This window comes from Simochromis diagramma, unplaced genomic scaffold (assembly GCF_900408965.1).
Source record: "Simochromis diagramma unplaced genomic scaffold, fSimDia1.1 OVJJ01000334.1, whole genome shotgun sequence".
Taxonomy (NCBI): domain Eukaryota; kingdom Metazoa; phylum Chordata; class Actinopteri; order Cichliformes; family Cichlidae; genus Simochromis; species Simochromis diagramma.
In genome coordinates this window covers 3,057,410-3,077,605 of record NW_024386764.1, presented here as the reverse complement: position 1 = coordinate 3,077,605, position 20,196 = coordinate 3,057,410, and the positions used below count along the sequence as shown (strand labels likewise).

At 38.3% G+C, this 20,196-nt stretch overlaps 2 protein-coding genes across 5 annotated transcripts; both read left to right on the top strand.

Annotated features, from left to right (window-relative positions):
- The first annotated feature begins 1,963 nt into the window (after positions 1-1,963).
- Positions 1,964-6,890, top strand: LOC120733563. 4 transcript variants are annotated; one of them, XR_005695854.1, is made up of 7 exons: positions 1,964-2,218; positions 2,940-3,591; positions 3,703-3,763; positions 3,857-3,937; positions 4,021-5,078; positions 5,191-5,247; positions 5,350-6,890. XR_005695854.1 is itself a non-coding variant. In XM_040031860.1 (3 exons), exons 1-2 carry the CDS (start codon positions 2,143-2,145, stop codon positions 3,545-3,547), a joined length of 684 nt encoding a protein of 227 aa, XP_039887794.1. In that variant the 5' UTR covers positions 1,972-2,142; the 3' UTR covers positions 3,548-3,591; positions 3,703-3,736. The 4 variants fall into 4 exon arrangements, 2 of the variants coding, with proteins under 2 accessions (XP_039887802.1, XP_039887794.1); XR_005695855.1 differs by lacking the exons at positions 5,191-5,247; positions 5,350-6,890 and having other exon boundaries at positions 1,974-2,218; positions 4,021-5,079; XM_040031860.1 differs by lacking the exons at positions 3,857-3,937; positions 4,021-5,078; positions 5,191-5,247; positions 5,350-6,890 and having other exon boundaries at positions 1,972-2,218; positions 3,703-3,736.
- Positions 6,891-7,762: 872 nt separating this feature from the next.
- Positions 7,763-10,923, top strand: LOC120733581. The gene is made up of 2 exons (XM_040031879.1): positions 7,763-9,007; positions 9,664-10,923. The coding sequence occupies exon 1, from the start codon at positions 8,367-8,369 to the stop codon at positions 8,994-8,996; it is 630 nt and encodes a 209-aa protein (XP_039887813.1). The 5' UTR covers positions 7,763-8,366; the 3' UTR covers positions 8,997-9,007; positions 9,664-10,923.
- The last annotated feature ends 9,273 nt before the right edge of the window (positions 10,924-20,196 follow it).

The following is a 20,196-nucleotide window of genomic DNA, read 5'->3' as shown; positions in this document are numbered from 1 at the left end:
ATTGACAGTATCAATATCTGGACTGATCCTCCCACCCCTGGGGTATATGGCCCTCTCAATCTGAGCTATCCCTCAGATCGGGGTATAGTTAGAAGGGCAAGAGTGAGATGTTTTGGACACCTCCTAAAACGGAGGGAGGATGCCAGGCACCAGCAGCAGCAGCTCATAGGGGAACAAACCATCCCCTTGGTGCCTCTCAGGAAGCTGCTGAACGGACAGTGCTACTACAAACCCCCGGTGGAGCGCAGCCGGAGTGCACCAAAATTGGGCTCTATCACGGAGGACTTGGTGGGGGAGGAAGAGGAGGAGAAAGCAATGCACTTTGAGTGTGAGGACATTCTGGACACGGACAATGATTGTGTTGCCAATGGCAAACAAGAGTTGACTCAAATTATTAATGACTTGGGAGAGATGAGCATAGGAAACGACGATGTTTTCAGGGTTTTTTTTTTTCTGCGCTGCAGAAAATTGTAAAACTACTGTGCACTTGGTGGATCTGTCCAGATCTTTGACTGGAAACTATTTCTATGAATGAGTGGTTCAAAAATGTGTAAGTGAAAAGCTGCCACATTTCAGGTCCCAAAGTCAAACGAACACTGAGGGATCACTGAGAGCTAAAAACGGTCCAACTTCTTTCATCTTTAATAAAATGATCAGCGTTGCTGCTTTACCAGGTTTAACAATTAAGTTTAACATCCAGGCATCCATGAAAACAGAGTTTATTCTATTTAACTGAGTTAGAGGTTAGCGGGAAGTTAGCTCGCTAGTTTCCACCTAAACATGATCATCATAATCAGTGTTACTAATTCATACACTGGTTTATCATCTAGACTTTTTGTCTCATCCAGCACCATGATCAGGTCCAGTTTTTATTTCATCTTTGATTTTTCAGCTGCTGTGCCTGAGCAGCCTCCAAGAGACCCTTTGTTGCAGTTAGTCTTCCTCCAGAAGCCATCTGGCTGCTTGATCCAACTCTGGCTGCTGCACCGGGAAAGAGCAGTGAGGAGGTGGATTGATAAATGAAATTCATAACAAAAATTCATAATGGACTTTTTCCATTTAGAAATAATAAAAATCATCTTTCTTTTTAATTGCTATTAACTGACAGTCAGATAACCAGCTTTTAAAAACATATTCATAAACACTTTGCAGTCAACAAAATTTGCACAGAGGTTATAGATGAAATAAAAGTATCACGTGTGTTCTAGGTGTGTTTATAACTCTGTTATTGTACATATTCTGTGTTATACATCATAATCATTCCAGTCTTTTTTTTTTTTTTTTACTGTTTTAATCTTTATAAAACTGTTATTTATTTATTTATTTTTGTGATTTCTGCTGCCCTATTGGTCTGGTCTCTCTTGAAAATCTGAGAATGTGATATTCATAATAAAAGGATTTAAGTTTACTGCCAAAAAATGATTGCACTTCATAACAGAAATGTGCTAACTGGCTTGAAATAGATTGAAACTGTTATGAGATTGCTTCAGGGAGCAGACATGACACCGTCTTTTAGGTTTCGCCATCACTTTGTATTATGCGCACAACACCACCCTCCTCTGGTTTCCACATGAACTGCACCTTAAACATCAACTGTTTACAAATGTCATGACACAAACAAACGTTTCAATACCTTAAATCACTTTTTGGACTGCGATCACTTTTTGGCACAACATCGGCTCTGATAACATTTAAAGCGCATTGAAAAACTATTCTTTAATGCTAAAAATACATTATCAATTGTAATTATTTATTTATTAATTTAAATTTCAGATATCGATCTTCATTTTTGTAAACTGGTGAATTAATGATTTTTTAAAGAATTAAAACGACAAAGTTTGGCAATATATTTTTTAAAAAGGATGAATAAAACAGTAAAATAAAATGAGAAATATATATATATTTTTAAAAACTATGATAATTAGATGAACTTTATTTTAGATAAATAAAACTGATTTTGTTGACACTGGGTGTCATGGTGATGATGACGTGTTTGAGTGCAGGTATAAAAGCAGGAGGCAAAAGTGGAATTCGGGTTTCACGTTTGAGCGCAAACAGGAGCTTTTTCCCACTAGTGCTGTGAAAACTCGGATTTTTCAAGCTACAGCTAACGTTTGAAAATCTTCAAGAAGGATTTGCAAAATGACTTCTTCAAATTTCAGTCGCGAGATGCACCTGCTCTCCCTTTTCATTGAGGAGGTGTTAGATCAACGCTATGGTGAGTACAGCAGGCTAATGTGTCAGAGTGCTAGCAAACAAATACAACTTAGATTTTTGTCTTTTATTGTTTGGAAGTAGGACTTCATGAGTGTTAACATTTAGGATGAGATGTTTCATACTTGAGTAACATCAATTTTAACATGTGCCAGTACGCTATAAAGATGGCGCCATGTTTTTTTTTAATTGCTAACGACTTAAGGCGTTGGAGGACGCTGACGTCAGCGCGCGGCCGTTTTTGCATGTAGAGGGTTTGAGTTGACATGTTTGGGCTGCTGGCGCTGAGTTATACGTGAAAGTTTCATAGATTGTGAATGTGTAAAGCTGGAGAAGCTGGAGTTGTAAAAGTTCACAGAGTCGCAGGATGAGTTTGAGATTGAAACAGTGTGTGCCTGCAATAAGGAGGTGGGAGGTTTCTCACCTAAATGTAGCTGCTTTATTCTCAAAATATCGATGCTCAACTAATATGAAGATATTACTCCTTAATGTGAATGCGTATTAAAACCTCAGTGAAAATCCACGCAGCCTTACACCACATGAAAACTTTTACCAGGTGAAAAATGTGAAGGCTTTCATAAACAATGAGTTCTGCTGGGAGCTTCTTACTGTTTGTGTGTGGAAGAGCTTATGATGATGTAAAGCCATGTCTGGACAATTTAAATTCAGGCTTTAATTTGTGTGATCACATGATTAACGTAGACGCACGCTTTGCTTTCTCGTAGCTGATCTGGTGAGTCCAGTCACTGCACCTCAGATGGTCGTCACTAACTTGAGGAACCGTGAACTGAGCAGGAGCCATCTGAACTCCATGTCCCACCTGGTCCTCACTCTTTACCATAACCTGGTGACTGGGTCCAAGGACTTTCCTTACATACCTTTTAAAGGATGGTTCCACCGGGACCAGGTGACGACACCATTTGTCGATGTGAGGCAGAGCCAGAGAGAGAACACCACTCCTTCTCCTCCTACGGACTCACCAGCTGGCATGATGCTGCCGCCTGCGGGCTCCAGCTCTCATCCACGCTTCCTGACTCCAGTTCTTCCAGAGAAAGCAGATCTTGCTGTGCTGAAGGCAGATCGGAGGAACTGTGTCCGCACCCTGACTGTCGACGGCCTCCCCGTCACCAGAGTCATCTCCACTGTTTACCGAACAGAGGACACTGAGATGAAGAACCGCTGGAGAATAACAGACTACAGCGCGGACGGCAGAGTTCTCACTTCGGTGCTCTGCCGTTTTCTAAATATGTCGGCAAAGCGTGCTAAGAGGAAGGCGGAGGAAGAGAGCAGCAACCGGAGCCCGACTCAAGCAAGGAAGCGCTTGAGATTATAATATACAGTGAAGCATGTCGAACGTCAGCAAGCCTGAACAAAGTGGTAAGTAGTAAATAGTGCTTAAGGTTGTTTCTAAAATAATGTCCTAAAATATTTGAAAATCGTCGAGGTTTTAACTTTTATTCTTTCTTTTCTGCCTCTTGTTTCTAAAAGTCAGGAAAAAGAGTCACGCTGCGAAGAAACACCACACAGAAGATTTTCCCTCAGTAAAATGGTAAATATATTCATCTTGTTATGACGTTTGCTCACAATAACCAGGAGTGTTTCTGAAGTGATTCACTCTCATTTGGTGTTATTTGATCCAAAGACAACTGAGGGTCTTCAGAGCAGCGTGAACGGCCGTCACCTGAGAGCAAGACAGTCCTGGCGCCTTTGTGGTTCCCTCCAGGTACTCCAGCTTCATCCCACAGTCCAGAGAGATGCAGTTAGGTTGAATGTGAGTGTGATTGGTTGTCTGTTTCTCTGTGTTAGACTGACCTGTCCAGGTTGTACCCCCGCCTCTGGCCCCATAACAGCTGGGATGGCTCCAATGGTTAAGCAGAAGAAATGGATGGAAGGATGATCCAAAGAGAAACATTGAAGGCCCTCTCACAAAAAAAGATAAGAACTCATTTTACACATTGTTGAAACATCCTGAAAGTTATTTGTTGTGTTTAGAAACTGGTTGAACTGTCATTAGAGTTTGTTTCGACTTGTTGTTCATTTCTTATTCGGTTCAGCTGTGTTTCTATGTGTCCTTAGTTCCCATAATCAGCCTCCTGTGTGTAAATATTGTGTCAGTCTCCCTTTGTCCCTTGTCAGAGTGTTAGTCTCCGTCCCCTCGTGTTTCCTTGCCTCAGTAGTTCTGTTTCCTACAGTTTTCCCCCAGTATAGGTTTTGGTTAGACTTTTTCAGTTCCCTTTGTCAGTCTTTGTATTTGGTATTTCCTCATCAGTCTCATCACTTTCCTCTCCAGAGAGAAAACAATAAAAAGACCTGAAGAGACGTCTATGCAAACGCTCTCATTGTGAAAGATAAGTATACATCCAACTAATCTGTGACTCTGTCACAGCTCTGATCAGCAATTCTTTCAGGTTTGTCTGTTTTGATGATGTTATTAATTGTTATTATCCTTTATCCAGTTAACTTTCAGAGAGGAGCGGAGGGAGGAGCGAAGCCAGCGTGCTCTGTAAACTGTCATTAAAAAAAAGATAAGTATATATTGATTTTATATTATTATGACAGCTCCTCCTCAGTGAACACTTCCTCTAGTTGCTGAAATCATTTACTAATTTTTTTCTTCCCATTTGTCTTTTGTTTTTCAGAGAAAACAGAGGAGCCAAGGTGACATTAAGACCTAAGACAGGACGGATTGAACCCTTTCTCGTAAAAAGATAAGTATTCACTCTGCTTTTAATCAGAATATTGATAAATATCTAAAATTCTGCTCACCTGGTTGATAAAGTTACTAAAATGATTCCCTCTTTTCTGTCATTTGTCCTTTAGAGAGAAGATGAGGAGAGTGAACGTCAGCAAGAATGAACAAAGTGGTAAGTAGTAAATAGTGTTTAAGGTTGTTTGTAAAATATCCCAAACATTAAAAAAATTGTTGAGGTTTTAACTTTTATTCTTTCTTTTCTGCCTCTTGTTTCTAAATGTCAGGAAAAAGAGCCAAGATGAGAAGAAACTCCACACAGAAGATTTTCCCTCAGTAAAATGGTAAATACATTCATCTTGTTATGACGTTTGCTCACAATAACCAGGAGTGTTTCTGAAGGGATTCACTCTCATTTGGTGTTATTTGGTGTTTGTCTTTGAAAGGAGAGGAGCAGTAACGACACTGGGAGACAAACAACAGGATGATCCAAAGAGAAACATCAAAGGCCCTCTCACCAGCTTTCATTTATTAAATTTGTCTTTACTGAACGATTTCTGGTGTGTACTTGCGTTGATACTCAGACAACAGCTCGTCTTTCTGTTTGTGCTGGAAGATTCAGGCAAACACATATTACATATATAGATTGTTATATGACACAGTTTCACATTTAGTGCTATATGATAATGATAAGGTCCAGTTTAATGGTATTGCTAGTGTCTAATGAAATGAACACGTGATTTTCAGATCCAGCAAAGTGAATTTTTTTCACTGTGGATAAATTACATGGAAACGTTTAATGAGTCATCAGCTATTTCACTACAAAGATGATGTGATTAAAGGTTCTCATACATGCAGGTCAGAAGTTTTGCTCCATCCTGGATGTTAAATGCTGATCAATGTTTACACATATCTGCACATTTCTAACAGCTCATTTCACAGGTCATCAGTCTCCTGACTGCATATGCAGAGTTTTATCATCACGTGTTCATGGCAGACAAACATAATTATGAATTCTTGTTTTAGTTCCATTCAGTCACTCAACATCAGGTGTCTGCTTGTCCTGAGCTGTGAGAACTACAGTGAGTTGCTTTCCTCTTTAGCTTAGTATTAATAAACCAGGTCGTAGGTGGGCACCTGCATCAAGGAGTCAAGAAGCATATTTTATTGTTTAATGGTGAAAACAATGGATTGTTGTTCATTTGTTTAATGGAAAGACTGAAAGTGCGGCCTGGTGTTGACTTACACTTATTCAAAGTGATGAAGTACCAACAGATACTAAAAGTCACAGCCTGAAACACGTCAACTGCTTTATTATTTCTAGTTATAAATAAACTGTCAGTTTATGGCCCCTGTGGCTCGATCAGGACCCTTCCGGGATGTGGAGATATTTATTATTTACTATAACTTGTGCTTATGTTGGTTTTTGCTGTGGTTTCGCTACTGTGTTTTTCTCTTTTTGCTTGTTTTTATTTTTCCAGCAGGTGATCAAACAGATTTTTAGTGTCTTCTCTCTCTGTGTCTCTCTTCTCCTATCTTTTTGCTTTCCATCTCCTTCTGTTGAGCATCTTCCCAACTTCTCTTTTCTTCATCTTTCTCTTTCCCATCCCCAGTCCTGTCCGTTCTGATTGTAATCATTTCAAAGTAAAGAAAAGAAAGAAATAATAAAGAGCTAATACACTTTGACAATCAAGTGGACCAGTGTGGCAAAAGCTGTAATGATCCATTTGGGAAAATAAATCTGTTGGACTGGTAAACTAATATACTATAATAATACGGTATGAAAAATGGCAAACATGAGAATTCTGTGTGTTTTCCTTCTTATCTGCACACTAACAGTCCACAGGTTTGGTGCTCAGACTCTGATTTGTTCCCTGGAGATGGAGGAGAGAGAGCACAGAGGACAGCAAGGTGGAGGAGTGAAGGAGAAGGTGGTGCAGCTCAGTGTCCAATCAGGAGTGAGCATCTCTATATATGTATATAGAATATATATATTTCAAGTTTTTGTTTTACAGCATTTTGCAATATTTAGGATTTTATTGAACACTTTTACCTTTCAACATTTGTAACATTAATGAGTAATGAAGCATTGCAGAATAATCCTGTGTTTTTGATTATTTATTGTACACTACAAGTAAACAACAATAAGTTAAACATCTGTCACATCTGTCAGAAGCTTGGATACATTTACTCCTACAAGGATTTTACTCTTATGAAATGTAAAAAGAACACTGAAATTATATTTTACAGAACACTGAAATTATATTTTACAGTTTTTCACATAAACAGTTTTGCTTTGCTTACAGAAACTATAACTTTAATCTCAGCCAAACCGATATACTCAGGAACAAATAAAATACTAAAAAAAAAAGAACGATAACATTTTTAAGTTATCTAAGTGACCTATATATGTTTAACCTGAGTAGCGAAAGACTGCGGTGGGTTTGAAAATGATTTGCCGGGAGTCCGGTGTTCTCACGGCTCTAGTGACCTAGCCCCCGGCTCGCTATCGAGCTAGTGGGTAACAGACGTCTCCGAAAACGTCAGAGCGCTTTTGAAAATATGTGGTGTCTTGATAAACTGAGCAGATATTTGAGGTTTACACAGTTACAGTCTCGCCTGAAAATATGTGAAACGTTTATTTTGTGACCCATAAAGAATAATAAGAGTAATATTAAAACTAACTAGCTGCCGCCATTGTTGGAAACTGAGCTGGGCTGCGCTATGAATTCTGGGACAAAGCTACTTCTTCTTCTTCGGGGTTTAACGGCAGCTGGCATCCTTGTACATGCAGTGCTGCCATCTTCTGTTTCAGTCCGTTATTACACTCTTAAATCCTACTACTTATTCCTGCGTCTTTTGGGATCTTACAAAGCTTCAAACGATGCGTTGACTATTAAATCAGTCATCGACGATTTTGATAGTCAACGTAATCGTGACTCTTCGAGGGGGGGGGGGAGCCCAAGATGGCGCTCTGAGCAGTCACGTATCGCTGAGCTCTGCGAACCTGGCCTTTTTTAAAATATATATTACACACAGTGAACAGAGACTTTATTTACGCCTACGCAATAGTCATCTTTTACTTCTCATTTTGGTATCTATTTGTGAACCAAAATGAGCAAACCCGAGAAGAGAAAGACCGAATCTAAGAAGTTGCATGCTAACAGCGGCTCCGTTAGCAAGCTTGCTAATGTTAGCCAAGCTGCTCAGTCTTCTCTCGCTACTGAGATGCCCGCTGACACTAAAAATACTCTCATCGACTCCATGCACGACTATTTGGAGGCAGTTTCCGAACCGCTTCAGTATTCACGGATGGAAGAAGAGTTTCCCCCTCTCCCTTTCACTCAATGTGCCTCTCCCGCTGGTAAGCTAAGAAAAGTTGCGGATACGGAGACATCTACGGTTCTCTCCCAGCTCTCATCACTTACCATGTTGATTAACTCGAGTTCAGACACTTGAAAAAATGGTGAGTGACAACTCCATAGCCATCTCCGAGATGAAAAAAGCTGTCCAAGAGAACACTGAACATATCACAGCTGTTAAGGAGTCATTTGATGCTGTCTGTGCTGAGTTAAATGATATGAAGAGCAGAGTTGTCAGTGTTGAGGCACAGCTCGAAAAATATAAAGCAATCGCTGAAGCACAGGAAAAGCGCATCTCTCACCTGGAGAGCTATTCACGGCGTTGGAATCTGAAGCTCTACGGTCTGACCGAGAGGGACAAGCAGGACGTGCGGCAGGAGGTAATCAAAGTCTGTAGATCAGTCATACCGGAGATGCAAGATAAATTCCCCGACGTCGTTGACACCGTCCACCGCAACGGTCCCAAGAGGTCCAACAACAACCAACCCAGGGGAATCATCATTCAGTTTACATCCAGGATCTACCGCGATGCTGTCTGGCGCGCTGCTAAGAAGTCCACCTACCTGAAAGGTAACAACCTAAAGCTGGCTGAGGATCTGTCCCCTGACGACCGCGCCCGAAGAAACAGACTCTGGCCGTCTGTGGAAGCTGCGCGCAAAGAAAACAAGCTGGCGTTCTTCGTAGGAGGTCGTGCGTTCGTGGAGGGAAAAGAGATTTTTCCAGCCCTATAATTTGATCCAAGGTATTTTGAGGTGAAAACTGAAGTATCTTAAGATTAACTTGGTTTCACTGCCGTTCTTTTTTTGTTTGTTTGTTTTTGTTGTTGGACTCATAAAACGATCAGAGTTAAACTGATGCAGTTTATTTGTTATAAGTTTATTGGTCTTCAGTTTGGCTGCAATATTTTTACTGAAAATGTTATGAGCAAGCTGGATAAGCTTCTTTTTATTTTTTTTTATTTTATTCTTTTTTGAATAATTAGTTATTTAAATGGAGCAAGAAAATTTCTATTAAGCTCCCTTTCAATGCTCATATGTGAAGCGTTTATTTATTTTATTTATTTATTTATTTATTTTTACCACATTGGTTTTATTGTTTTAGGCTATTGTATTCCTATTATTATTCAAGTTCACAATTTCCTTACTCAGGGGTTGCAGTTCTCATCTTATATAGGACTCTCTTAAGTGACCAGGTTCCCAATTCAACTGTTCTTCATTTACTTGGTCTAAGCTTTTTCTTATTTGTCACTTTTAATTTTTGTTACTATCATTATGTCTCTGTCTGTTATTTCTTTAAATGCAAGAGGTTTAAGAAACAATGTTAAACGTAAGGCTATTTTTTTGTTTTGCAAGCAGTTCAATTCAGATTTCTGTTTTATACAAGAGTCTCACTCAGCAGAACAAGAAAAAACATTTTGGAGATCGCAATGGGGAGATGATCTGTGGATGTCCCATGGTACAGAGCATGCTGCTGGTGTCTGCATACTTAAAGGAAGATTTAATGGTAAAATCTTGAATTCTGACATAGATAAAGATGGTCATTACATTTTTCTAATAGTTGAGGCTGCACACTCTATCTATATTTTAGTCAATGTGTATGGTTTTAACTGTCAGAGGGAGAATAAACTATATTTTGATAGGTTGGAGGAGCGCCTACTGCGCTGGTTATCTAAATATCCCAATTCTTTTATTATTTTTGGTGGAGACTTTAATACAGTGTTTAACAGCTATTTGGACAGATGGCCTTCTAGAAGTTCAGACTCTAACTCATTCATAAGACTGTTTGCACAAAGATTCAACTTAGTCGATTCTTGGAGGGATTCTCATTCGTCTCAGATAGCTTATACATGGTGTAATAAGACTCAAACCAGACACTCACGTATCGATTTTTGGCTTATCTCAAAAGATTTAGAAAAAGTTAAAACGGATATTTATCCTACACCACTCTCAGACCACAAAATGGTTAGCTTATGGATCCCGTTGTCACCCTCCCTAATCACTAAAACCTCTTACTGGAAGTTAAATAGTACCATTCTTGAGCATAAAGAAGTGATTTGTGAAGTTCAGAGATTCATTAAACTTTATTGGAGTAAAGCTCTCACAAATAATACATTTTGTAGTAACTGGGAACTTTTGAAATATGAAATTGGAAAATTCTTTAGAAAATATAGCAGTGATTTAGCAAAAAAAAGAAGATCTGATGAGACGCAAGTGATACAAAAGATCACATGCCTTACTTCCAAACCAATAGACACCCTCAGTGAATCTGATAAGATAGAACTGGTTGACCTGCAGCACAGGTTAGATGAGCATAGCAAATAGCACATAGCAAAATATTGTTCAAACTTTTATTGCAAACTTTATTCTTCTAGTTATTGCCCTGAAGCTTGTCTGACTTTTTTAAATTCTTTAGACAAAATTACTCAGCTGAATGAGGAGGATAGTCAGCTTTGCGACAGATCAATTTCTTTGATTGAGGTTGCAGATGCTATAAAACATCTAAAGATTAACAAATCACCTGGAACTGACGGCCTTACTGCCGAGTTTTACAAACAGTTCACTGACAGTTTAGCCCCGTTTCTTTTAGAAGTTTTTAAGGAAAGTATGGATAGAGGTGCACTCCCTCCCACTTTATGTCAAGGTTTGATCACCCTCATTCCAAAACCAGGAAAGGATCCGTTGCTCTTAGACAATTGGCGACCAATCTCTTTACTGAATAATGATTATAAGATATTGGCACAAATTCTGGCTAATAGAATGAAACCTGTATTAGATCAAGTTATTGATGAGAGTCAGTCTGGTTTCATGCAGAATCGTCATATCTCAAACAACATAAGATTAATTTTAGACATAATAGATTACCCAGAACTTGTACAGGGTGATAGTCTTATTCTTTTTTTAGATTTCTACAAGGCGTTCGACTCCTTAGAGCATGAGTTTATTTTTACTGCTTTAAATAAATTTGGGTTTGGTCAGTCCTTCGTAATGCCGTTCGGACACTGTATTCCAATAGTAACAGCTCCATAAAGCTTGCCACTGGTATTTCCCCAAGATTCTCTCTAAAGCGTGGAGTGAGGCAGGGTTGCCCCCTATCCGTATATTTATTCCTTCTTTCTGTGCAACTCTTAATTCACACATTAAACTCAGTTCTTTAAAAGGCCTGGTCATTGCTAACAGAGAAATACTCATAAGTCAGCTGGCAGACGATACAGCTCTCTTCCTCAGAGACTCCTCGCAAGTTCAGTGGCCATTAACAACATACAGCCATTCTCTAAAGCCTCCGGACTTTCACTCAACTGCATAAATGTGAACTTTTACCAGTTAAAAGTTGTTTAGCAACTTCAATTCATGGAATACCTGTAAGAAACTCTGGTAAGATACCTTGGAATTCAAATAATAAAAAATGAGCAATCCAGATGCTCCACAAACTTCATTCCTATTATAGATAAATCCCAAAAAATCTTTATCATTGGCTACAGCGAGACCTGTCATTGAAGGGTAGAGTTCTGCTATCGAAGGCTGAAGGTATCTCCCGTCTAACCTATGCTGCCCAGTCACTACATGTTGATAATACAACCTGTAAGTCAATTAACAAATTATTATACAATTTTTTATGGAAAAATAAAACTCACTACTTGCGTAAATCAGTAGCTTTAAATGCATATGATAAGGAGGTATAAATTTTATTGATTTCGGTGCTCTTAACAACACCTTTAAAATAAACTGGATTAAAAAAGTATTTAAGAAATCCCACTTCTATCTGGAACTTTATCTCACATCATGTGTTCTCTAATTTAGACGGCCTTAACTTCCTACTGCTCTGCAATTACAGTATTCCAAAAATACCACTGAAACTTTCTCACTTTCATCAACAATTCTTTTGGCATGGGCGCTGATTTACAAACACATTTCTCTCCACAAAACTGTTTTACTTGGAATAACTGCAATATTATTTATAAAAATAAAACTCTTTTTTTTAATAACTGGTTTAATAATGGAATAATCTTGGTTAGTCAGTTATATAGAGAAGATGGACTCTTTTATAATTACTCTGAGGTTCCTCAGGGAGATACAATGTACCGATAACGCCTAAAGAATTCTCAATAGTGTTCGATGCCAGCCCATCTGGTCTGTCCATGTTACACAGATGCTCCCACAGTGCTCCACTACAGGTCACTCCCCCGGATGTGTTACATTCTTCTCTTGGCAATGTTTGCTTTTCCTCTCATAAGTCTATAAATACCAAAATAAGATCTCTTTCAGGATGCAATGGTCTCTGTTCCATCAGCCATATTTTATTGGGCCAATTTTGTAACAGATATTGAATGGAAAAAAGTTTGGACTTTACCACAAAGGTTTTCTTAACAACAAAATTAAAGAGATTTCCTTTAAGTTGATTCATAAGTTTTACCTTACCAAACAATATTTGTCCAAATTGATGGCTGAAATAAATGTAAATTGTACCTTCTGTCAAGAGCAACCTGAAAACAGTTTCTCATCTGTTTTGGTCATGTAAATTACGTGTAAATTCTGGAAGGATTTCCACAAGTTATATACTGACTCTGTTCTCCCTAATCTTCAACTATACTATAAGGATGTTATCTTTGGCTATTATAATTTTAAAGACAAGGACAATGATGCTTTCTTCTTTATAAATTTTGGTTTTATTTTTGGCAAAATTTCATATACACAAAGCAAAGTCCTCGGCAGAAAGCCTGAACTTCTTGTATTAAAAATGGAACTTGCACCAATATACAGTGGGGCAAAAAAGTATTTAGTCAGCCACCGATTGTGCAAGTTCCCCCACCTAAAATGATGACAGAGGTCAGTAATTTGCACCAGAGGTACACTTCAACTGTGAGAGACAGAATGTGAAAAAAAAAATCCATGAATCCACATGGTAGGATTTGTAAAGAATTTATTCGTAAATCAGGGTGGAAAATAAGTATTTGGTCAATAACAAAAATACAACTCAATACTTGTAACATAACCTTTGTTGGCAATAACAGAGGTCAAACGTTTACTATAGGTCTTTACCAGGTTTGCACACACAGTAGCTGGTATTTTGGCCCATTCCTCCATGCAGATCTTCTCGAGAGCAGTGATGTTTTGGGGCTGTCGCCGAGCAACACGGACTTTCAACTCCCGCCACAGATTTTCTATGGGGTTGAGGTCTGGAGACTGGCTAGGCCACTCCAGGACTTTCAAATGCTTCTTACGGAGCCACTCCTTTGTTGCCCGGGCGGTGTGTTTTTGGATCATTGTCATGTTGGAAGACCCAGCCTCGTTTCATCTTCAAAGTGGCGAAATAATCACTGCATATATTTTCAAAGAATTTTCCAATTTCATATTTCAAAAGTTCCCAGTTACTACAAAATGTATTATTTGTGAGAGCTTTACTCCAATAAAGTTTAATGAATCTCTGAACTTCACAAATCACTTCTTTATGCTCAAGAATGGTACTATTAACTTCCAGTAAGAGGTTTTAGTGATAGGGAGGATGACAACGGGATCCATAAGCTAACCATTTGTGGTCTGGAGAGTGGGTAGGATAAATATCCGTTAACTTTTTTTTAAATCTTTTGAGATAAGCCAAAAATCGATACGTGAGTGTCTGGTTTGAGTCTATACACCATGTAAAGCTATCTGAGACGAATGAGAATCCCTCCAAGAATCGACTAAGTGAATCTTTGGCAAACAGTCTTATGAATGAGTTGAGTCTGAACTTCTAGAAGCCATCTGTCCAAATAGCGTTAAAACACTGTAAAAGTCTCCACCAAAAAAATAAAAAAGAATTGGGTATTTAGATAACCAGCGCAGTAGCGCTCCTCCAACCTATCAAAATATAGTTTATCTCCCTCTGACAGTTAAAACCAACACATTGACTAAAAATAGATAGAGTGTGCAGCCTCAACATTTAGAAAAATGTAATGACCATCTTTCTATGTCAGAATTCAAGATTTTACCATAAATCTTCCTTTAAGTATGCAGACACCAGCAGCATGCTCGGTACCAGGGGACATCCACAGATCATCTCCCCATTGCGATCTCCAAAATGTTTTTTCTTGTTCTGTTGAGTGAGACTCTTGTATAAAAAAGAAATCTGAATTGAACGCTTGCAAAACAAAAATAGCCTTACGTTTAACATTGTTTCTTAAACCTCTTGCATTTAAAGAAATAACAGACAGAGAATAATGAAGTAACAAAAATTAAAAGTGACAAATAAGAAAAAGCTTAGACCAAGAAATGAAGAACAGTTGAATTGGGAACCTGGTCACTTAAGAGAGTCCTATATAAGATGGAGAACTGCAACCCCTGAGTAAGGACATTGTGAACTTGAATAATAAAAGAATACAATAGCCTAAACAAATAAAACCAATGTGGTAAAAATAAATAAATAATAATAAAATAAATAAACGCTTCACATATGAGCATGAAAGGGAGCTTAATAGAAATTTTCTTGCTCCATTAAAAACTAATTATTCAAAAAGAATAAAATAAATAAAACTAAAAAGAAGCTTATCCAGCTGCTCATACATTTCAGTAAAATATTGCGCCAAACTGAAGACCAATAAACTTATAACAAATAACTGCATCAGTTTAACTCTGATCGTTTATGAGTCCAACAACAAAAACAAACAAACAAAAAAAGAACGGCAGTGAAACCAAGTAATCTTAAGATACTTCAGTTTCACCTCAAAATACCTTGGATCAAATTATAGGGCTGGAAAAACTCTTTTCCCTCCAAGAACGCACGACCTCCTACGAAGAACGCCAGCTTGTTTTTCTTTGCGCGCAGCTTCCACAGACGGCCAGAGTCTGTTTCTTCGGGCGCGGTCGTCAGGGGACAGATCCTCAGCCAGCTTTAGGTTTTTCCTTTCAGGTAGGTGGACTTCTTAGCAGCGCGCCAGACAGCATCGCGGTAGATCCTGGATGAAAAACTGAATGATGATTCCCCTGGGTTGGTTGTTGTTGGAACCCTTGGGACGATGCGGTGGACGGTGTCAACGACGTCGGGGAATTATTCTTGCATCTCCGGTATGACTGATCTACAGACTTTGATTACCTCCTGCCGCACGTCCTGCTTGTCCCTCTCGGTCAGACCGTAGAGCTTCAGATTCCAACGCCGTGAATAGCTCTCCAGGTGAGAGATGCGCTTTTCCTGTGTCTTCAGCGATTGCTTTATATTTTCGAGCTGTGCCAACACTGACAACTTGCTCTTCATACATTTAACCAGCACAGACAGCATCAAATGACTCCTAAAACAGCTGCGATATGTTCAGTGTTCTCTTGGACAGCTTTTTCATCTCGGAGATGGCTATGGAGTTGTCACTCACCATTTTTTCAAGTGTCTGATTCGAGTTAACAACATGGTAAGTGATGAGAGCTGGGAAGAAACCGGAGATGTCTCCGATCCCGCAACTTTTCTTAGCTTACCAGCGGGAGAGGCACATGGAGTGATAGGGAGAGGGGGGAACTCTTCTTTCCATCCGTGAATCTAGAAGCGGTTCGGAAACTGCCTCCAAATAGTCGTGCCATGGGTCGATGAGAGTATTTTTAGTGTCGGCGGGCACTCAGTAGCGAGAGAAGACTGAGCAGCTTGGCTAACATAGCAAGCTTGCTAAGGAGCCGCTGTTAGCATGCAACTTCTTAGATTCGGTCTTCTCTTCTCGGGTTGCTCATTTTGGTTCACAAATAGATACCAAAATGAGGAAGTAAAAGATGACTATTGCGTAGGCGTAAATAAAGTCCTATCACTGTGTGGTAATATATATTTTTTAAAAAGGCCAGGTTCGCAGAGCTCAGCGATACGTGACTGCTCAGAGCGCCATCTGGGCTCCCCCCCCCTCGAAGAGTCACGATTACGTTGACTATCAAAATCGTCGATGACTGATTAATAGTCAACGCATTATTTGAAGCTTTGTAAGATCCCAAAAGACGCAGGAATAAGTAGTAGGATTTAAGAGTGTAATAACGGACTGAAACGAAGATGGCAGCACTGCATGTACAAGGATGGCCAGCTGCCGTTAAAACCCGAAGAAGAAGAAGTAGCTTTGTCCCAGAATTCAAGCGCAGCCAGCTCAGTTTCCAACAATGGCGGCAGCTAGTTAGTTGTAATATTACTCTATTATATTTATTGGGTCACAAAATAACGTTCACATATTTCAGGGCGAGACTGTAACTGTGTAAACCTCAAATTTAGCAAAAAAAAGAAGATCTGATGAGACGCAAGTGATACAAAAGATCACATGCCTTACTTCCAAACCAATAGACACCCTCAGTGAATCTGATAAGATAGAACTGGTTGACCTGCAGCACAGGTTAGATGAGCATAGCAAATAGCACATAGCAAAATATTGTTCAAACTTTTATTGCAAACTTTATTCTTCTAGTTATTGCCCTGAAGCTTGTCTGACTTTTTAAAATTCTTTAGACAAAAATTACTCAGCTGAATGAGGAGGATAGTCAGCTTTGCGACAGATCAATTTCTTTGATTGAGGTTGCAGATGCTATAAAACATCTAAAGATTAACAAATCACCTGGAACTGACGGCCTTACTGCCGAGTTTTACAAACAGTTCACTGACAGTTTAGCCCCGTTTCTTTTAGAAGTTTTTAAGGAAAGTATGGATAGAGGTGCACTCCCTCCCACTTTATGTCAAGGTTTGATCACCCTCATTCCAAAACCAGGAAAGGATCCTTTGCTCTTAGACAATTGGCGACCAATCTCTTTACTGAATAATGATTATAAGATATTGGCACAAATTCTGGCTAATAGAATGAAACCTGTATTAGATCAAGTTATTGATGAGAGTCAGTCTGGTTTCATGCAGAATCGTCATATCTCAAACAACATAAGATTAATTTTAGACATAATAGATTACCCAGAACTTGTACAGGGTGATAGTCTTATTCTTTTTTTAGATTTCTACAAGGCGTTCGACTCCTTAGAGCATGAGTTTATTTTTACTGCTTTAAATAAATTTGGGTTTGGTCAGTCCTTCTGTAATGCCGTTCGGACACTGTATTCCAATAGTAACAGCTCCATAAAGCTTGCCACTGGTATTTCCCCAAGATTCTCTCTAAAGCGTGGAGTGAGGCAGGGTTGCCCCCTATCCGTATATTTATTCCTTCTTTCTGTGCAACTCCTTAATTCACACATTAAACTCAGTTCTTTAAAAGGCCTGGTCATTGCTAACAGAGAAATACTCATAAGTCAGCTGGCAGACGATACAGCTCTCTTCCTCAGAGACTCCTCGCAAGTTTCAGTGGCCATTAACAACATACAGCCATTCTCTAAAGCCTCCGGACTTTCACTCAACCTGCATAAATGTGAACTTTTGCCAGTTAAAAGTTGTTTAGCAACTTCAATTCATGGAATACCTGTAAGAAACTCTGTAAGATACCTTGGAATTCAAATAATAAAAAATGAGCAATCCAGATGCTCCACAAACTTCATTCCTATTATAGATAAATCCCAAAAAATCTTTAATCATTGGCTACAGCGAGACCTGTCATTGAAGGGTAGAGTTCTGCTATCGAAGGCTGAAGGTATCTCCCGTCTAACCTATGCTGCCCAGTCACTACATGTTGATAATACAACCTGTAAGTCAATTAACAAATTATTATACAATTTTTTATGGAAAAATAAAACTCACTACTTGCGTAAATCAGTAGCTTTAAATGCATATGATAAAGGAGGTATAAATTTTATTGATTTCGGTGCTCTTAACAACACCTTTAAAATAAACTGGATTAAAAAGTATTTAAGAAATCCCACTTCTATCTGGAACTTTATCTCACATCATGTGTTCTCTAATTTAGACGGCCTTAACTTCCTACTGCTCTGCAATTACAGTATTCCAAAAATACCACTGAAACTTTCTCACTTTCATCAACAAATTCTTTTGGCATGGGCGCTGATTTACAAACACAATTTCTCTCCACAAAACTGTTTTATTTGGAATAACTGCAATATTATTTATAAAAATAAAACTCTTTTTTTTAAATAACTGGTTTAATAATGGAATAATCTTGGTTAGTCAGTTATATAGAGAAGATGGACTCTTTTATAATTACTCTGAGTTCCTCAGGAGATACAATGTACCGATAACGCCTAAAGAATTCTCAATAGTGTTCGATGCCATCCCATCTGGTCTGTCCATGTTACACAGATGCTCCCACAGTGCTCCACTACAGGTCACTCCCCCGGATGTGTTACATTCTTCTCTTGGCAATGTTTGCTTTTCCTCTCATAAGTCTATAAATACCAAAATAAGATCTCTCTTTCAGGATGCAATGGTCTCTGTTCCATCAGCCATATTTTATTGGGCCAATTTTGTAACAGATATTGAATGGAAAAAAGTTTGGACTTTACCACAAAGGTTTTTCTTAACAAACAAAATTAAAGAGATTTCCTTTAAGTTGATTCATAAGTTTTACCCTACCAAACAATATTTGTCCAAATTTATGGCTGAAATAAATGTAAATTGTACCTTCTGTCAAGAGCAGCCTGAAACAGTTTCTCATCTGTTTTGGTCATGTAAATTTACGTGTAAATTCTGGAAGGATTTCCACAAGTTTATTACTGACTCTGTTCTCCCTAATCTTCAACTATACTATAAGGATGTTATCTTTGGCTATTATAATTTTAAAGACAAGGACAATGATGCTTTCTTCTTTATAAATTTGGTTTTATTTTTGGCAAAATTTCATATACACAAAAGCAAAGTCCTCGGCAGAAAGCCTGAACTTCTTGTATTAAAAATGGAACTTGCACAATATATAAGGACAATCTCCTCATCAAAAAACACTAAGGCTCTCAAGACTGTTAACATCTATAACCGATTGAAACTGCTAACTTGATTTTGGCTCTTGCAAACTTTTGTTTATTTATGTTCCCCTTAATTTATTTTATTTTTTGTACTCACTTTTGTCTCACTGTCCTTGTCACTCTTTCTGTTCCTCATTGTACTACCACAATGTCATCTTTTATGTGATCCCTGTTTTACTTGACTGTATGTTTAAAATGTGATAAATAAAGTTAAAAAAAAATAAAATAAAAAATCGTGACTCTTCGACTAATCGTGGCAGCTCTAATTACAGATATCATCTTTCACTTGTGTATTTTAATGTGTTTCAGAACAATATTTCTGTTGTGCAGACTTACGGTTGGTAAACAGCAAATATCCAAGTCATTCAAAATAACATCTGTCATGTAGCTCCTGACTCCCTAAGAGTCAAAAGCTTTACAGTATTTTATGAAGACATACAAACGTTTATTTTCAAACTAATAACTGAGTTACAGGGTCAAAAATAAAAAATTAACCGTCAGTACTTTTGTTCTTTTTGACAAATTCCTGTTAAATGTATTGGACCCTCTGTTTTTAGGTTGTTTTTTTTTCATCTTGACTTCATTGGAAATGCTAGCAAGAAGTCAGTTCAACAGATGTAACTTATAGTGAGATTGGAGGCGGTGCAGTATTAATATTAGAATCCCTTAGTTTTGATTATTAATCTTCTGGCTGACCCCATATTGCATTTTTTCATCTTAAAATGATGCACAGTCTTTATGTGAAATGCACTGTCTTCTTGATATTTATCAACCCATCAGTTTGTATTTCTGTGTGTTAATAAAGTTCCAACTTTTGTATTGTAACATTTTTGTGTTTTTCTTTCTTTAGTTTTTCAGACAACTCAAACGTTTAAACACTTGTAATGAGCTGAGTGTGTGTGCGCGCGTGTGTGTGTGTAAGAAGTACCACTTTTAACAACTTCATTAATATTGTTTTGTATCATAGTAATAAAGGTTAGTTTTAATGTCTGTATCCCCTCCTTATTTAATCTGAGATGTTCTTTTCTAAAAACCTCAGGATTGTGCAAGTACTTGGTGAGTTTAGAAGGTAAGTGGAACACTAAACAGAAAAGAAAAG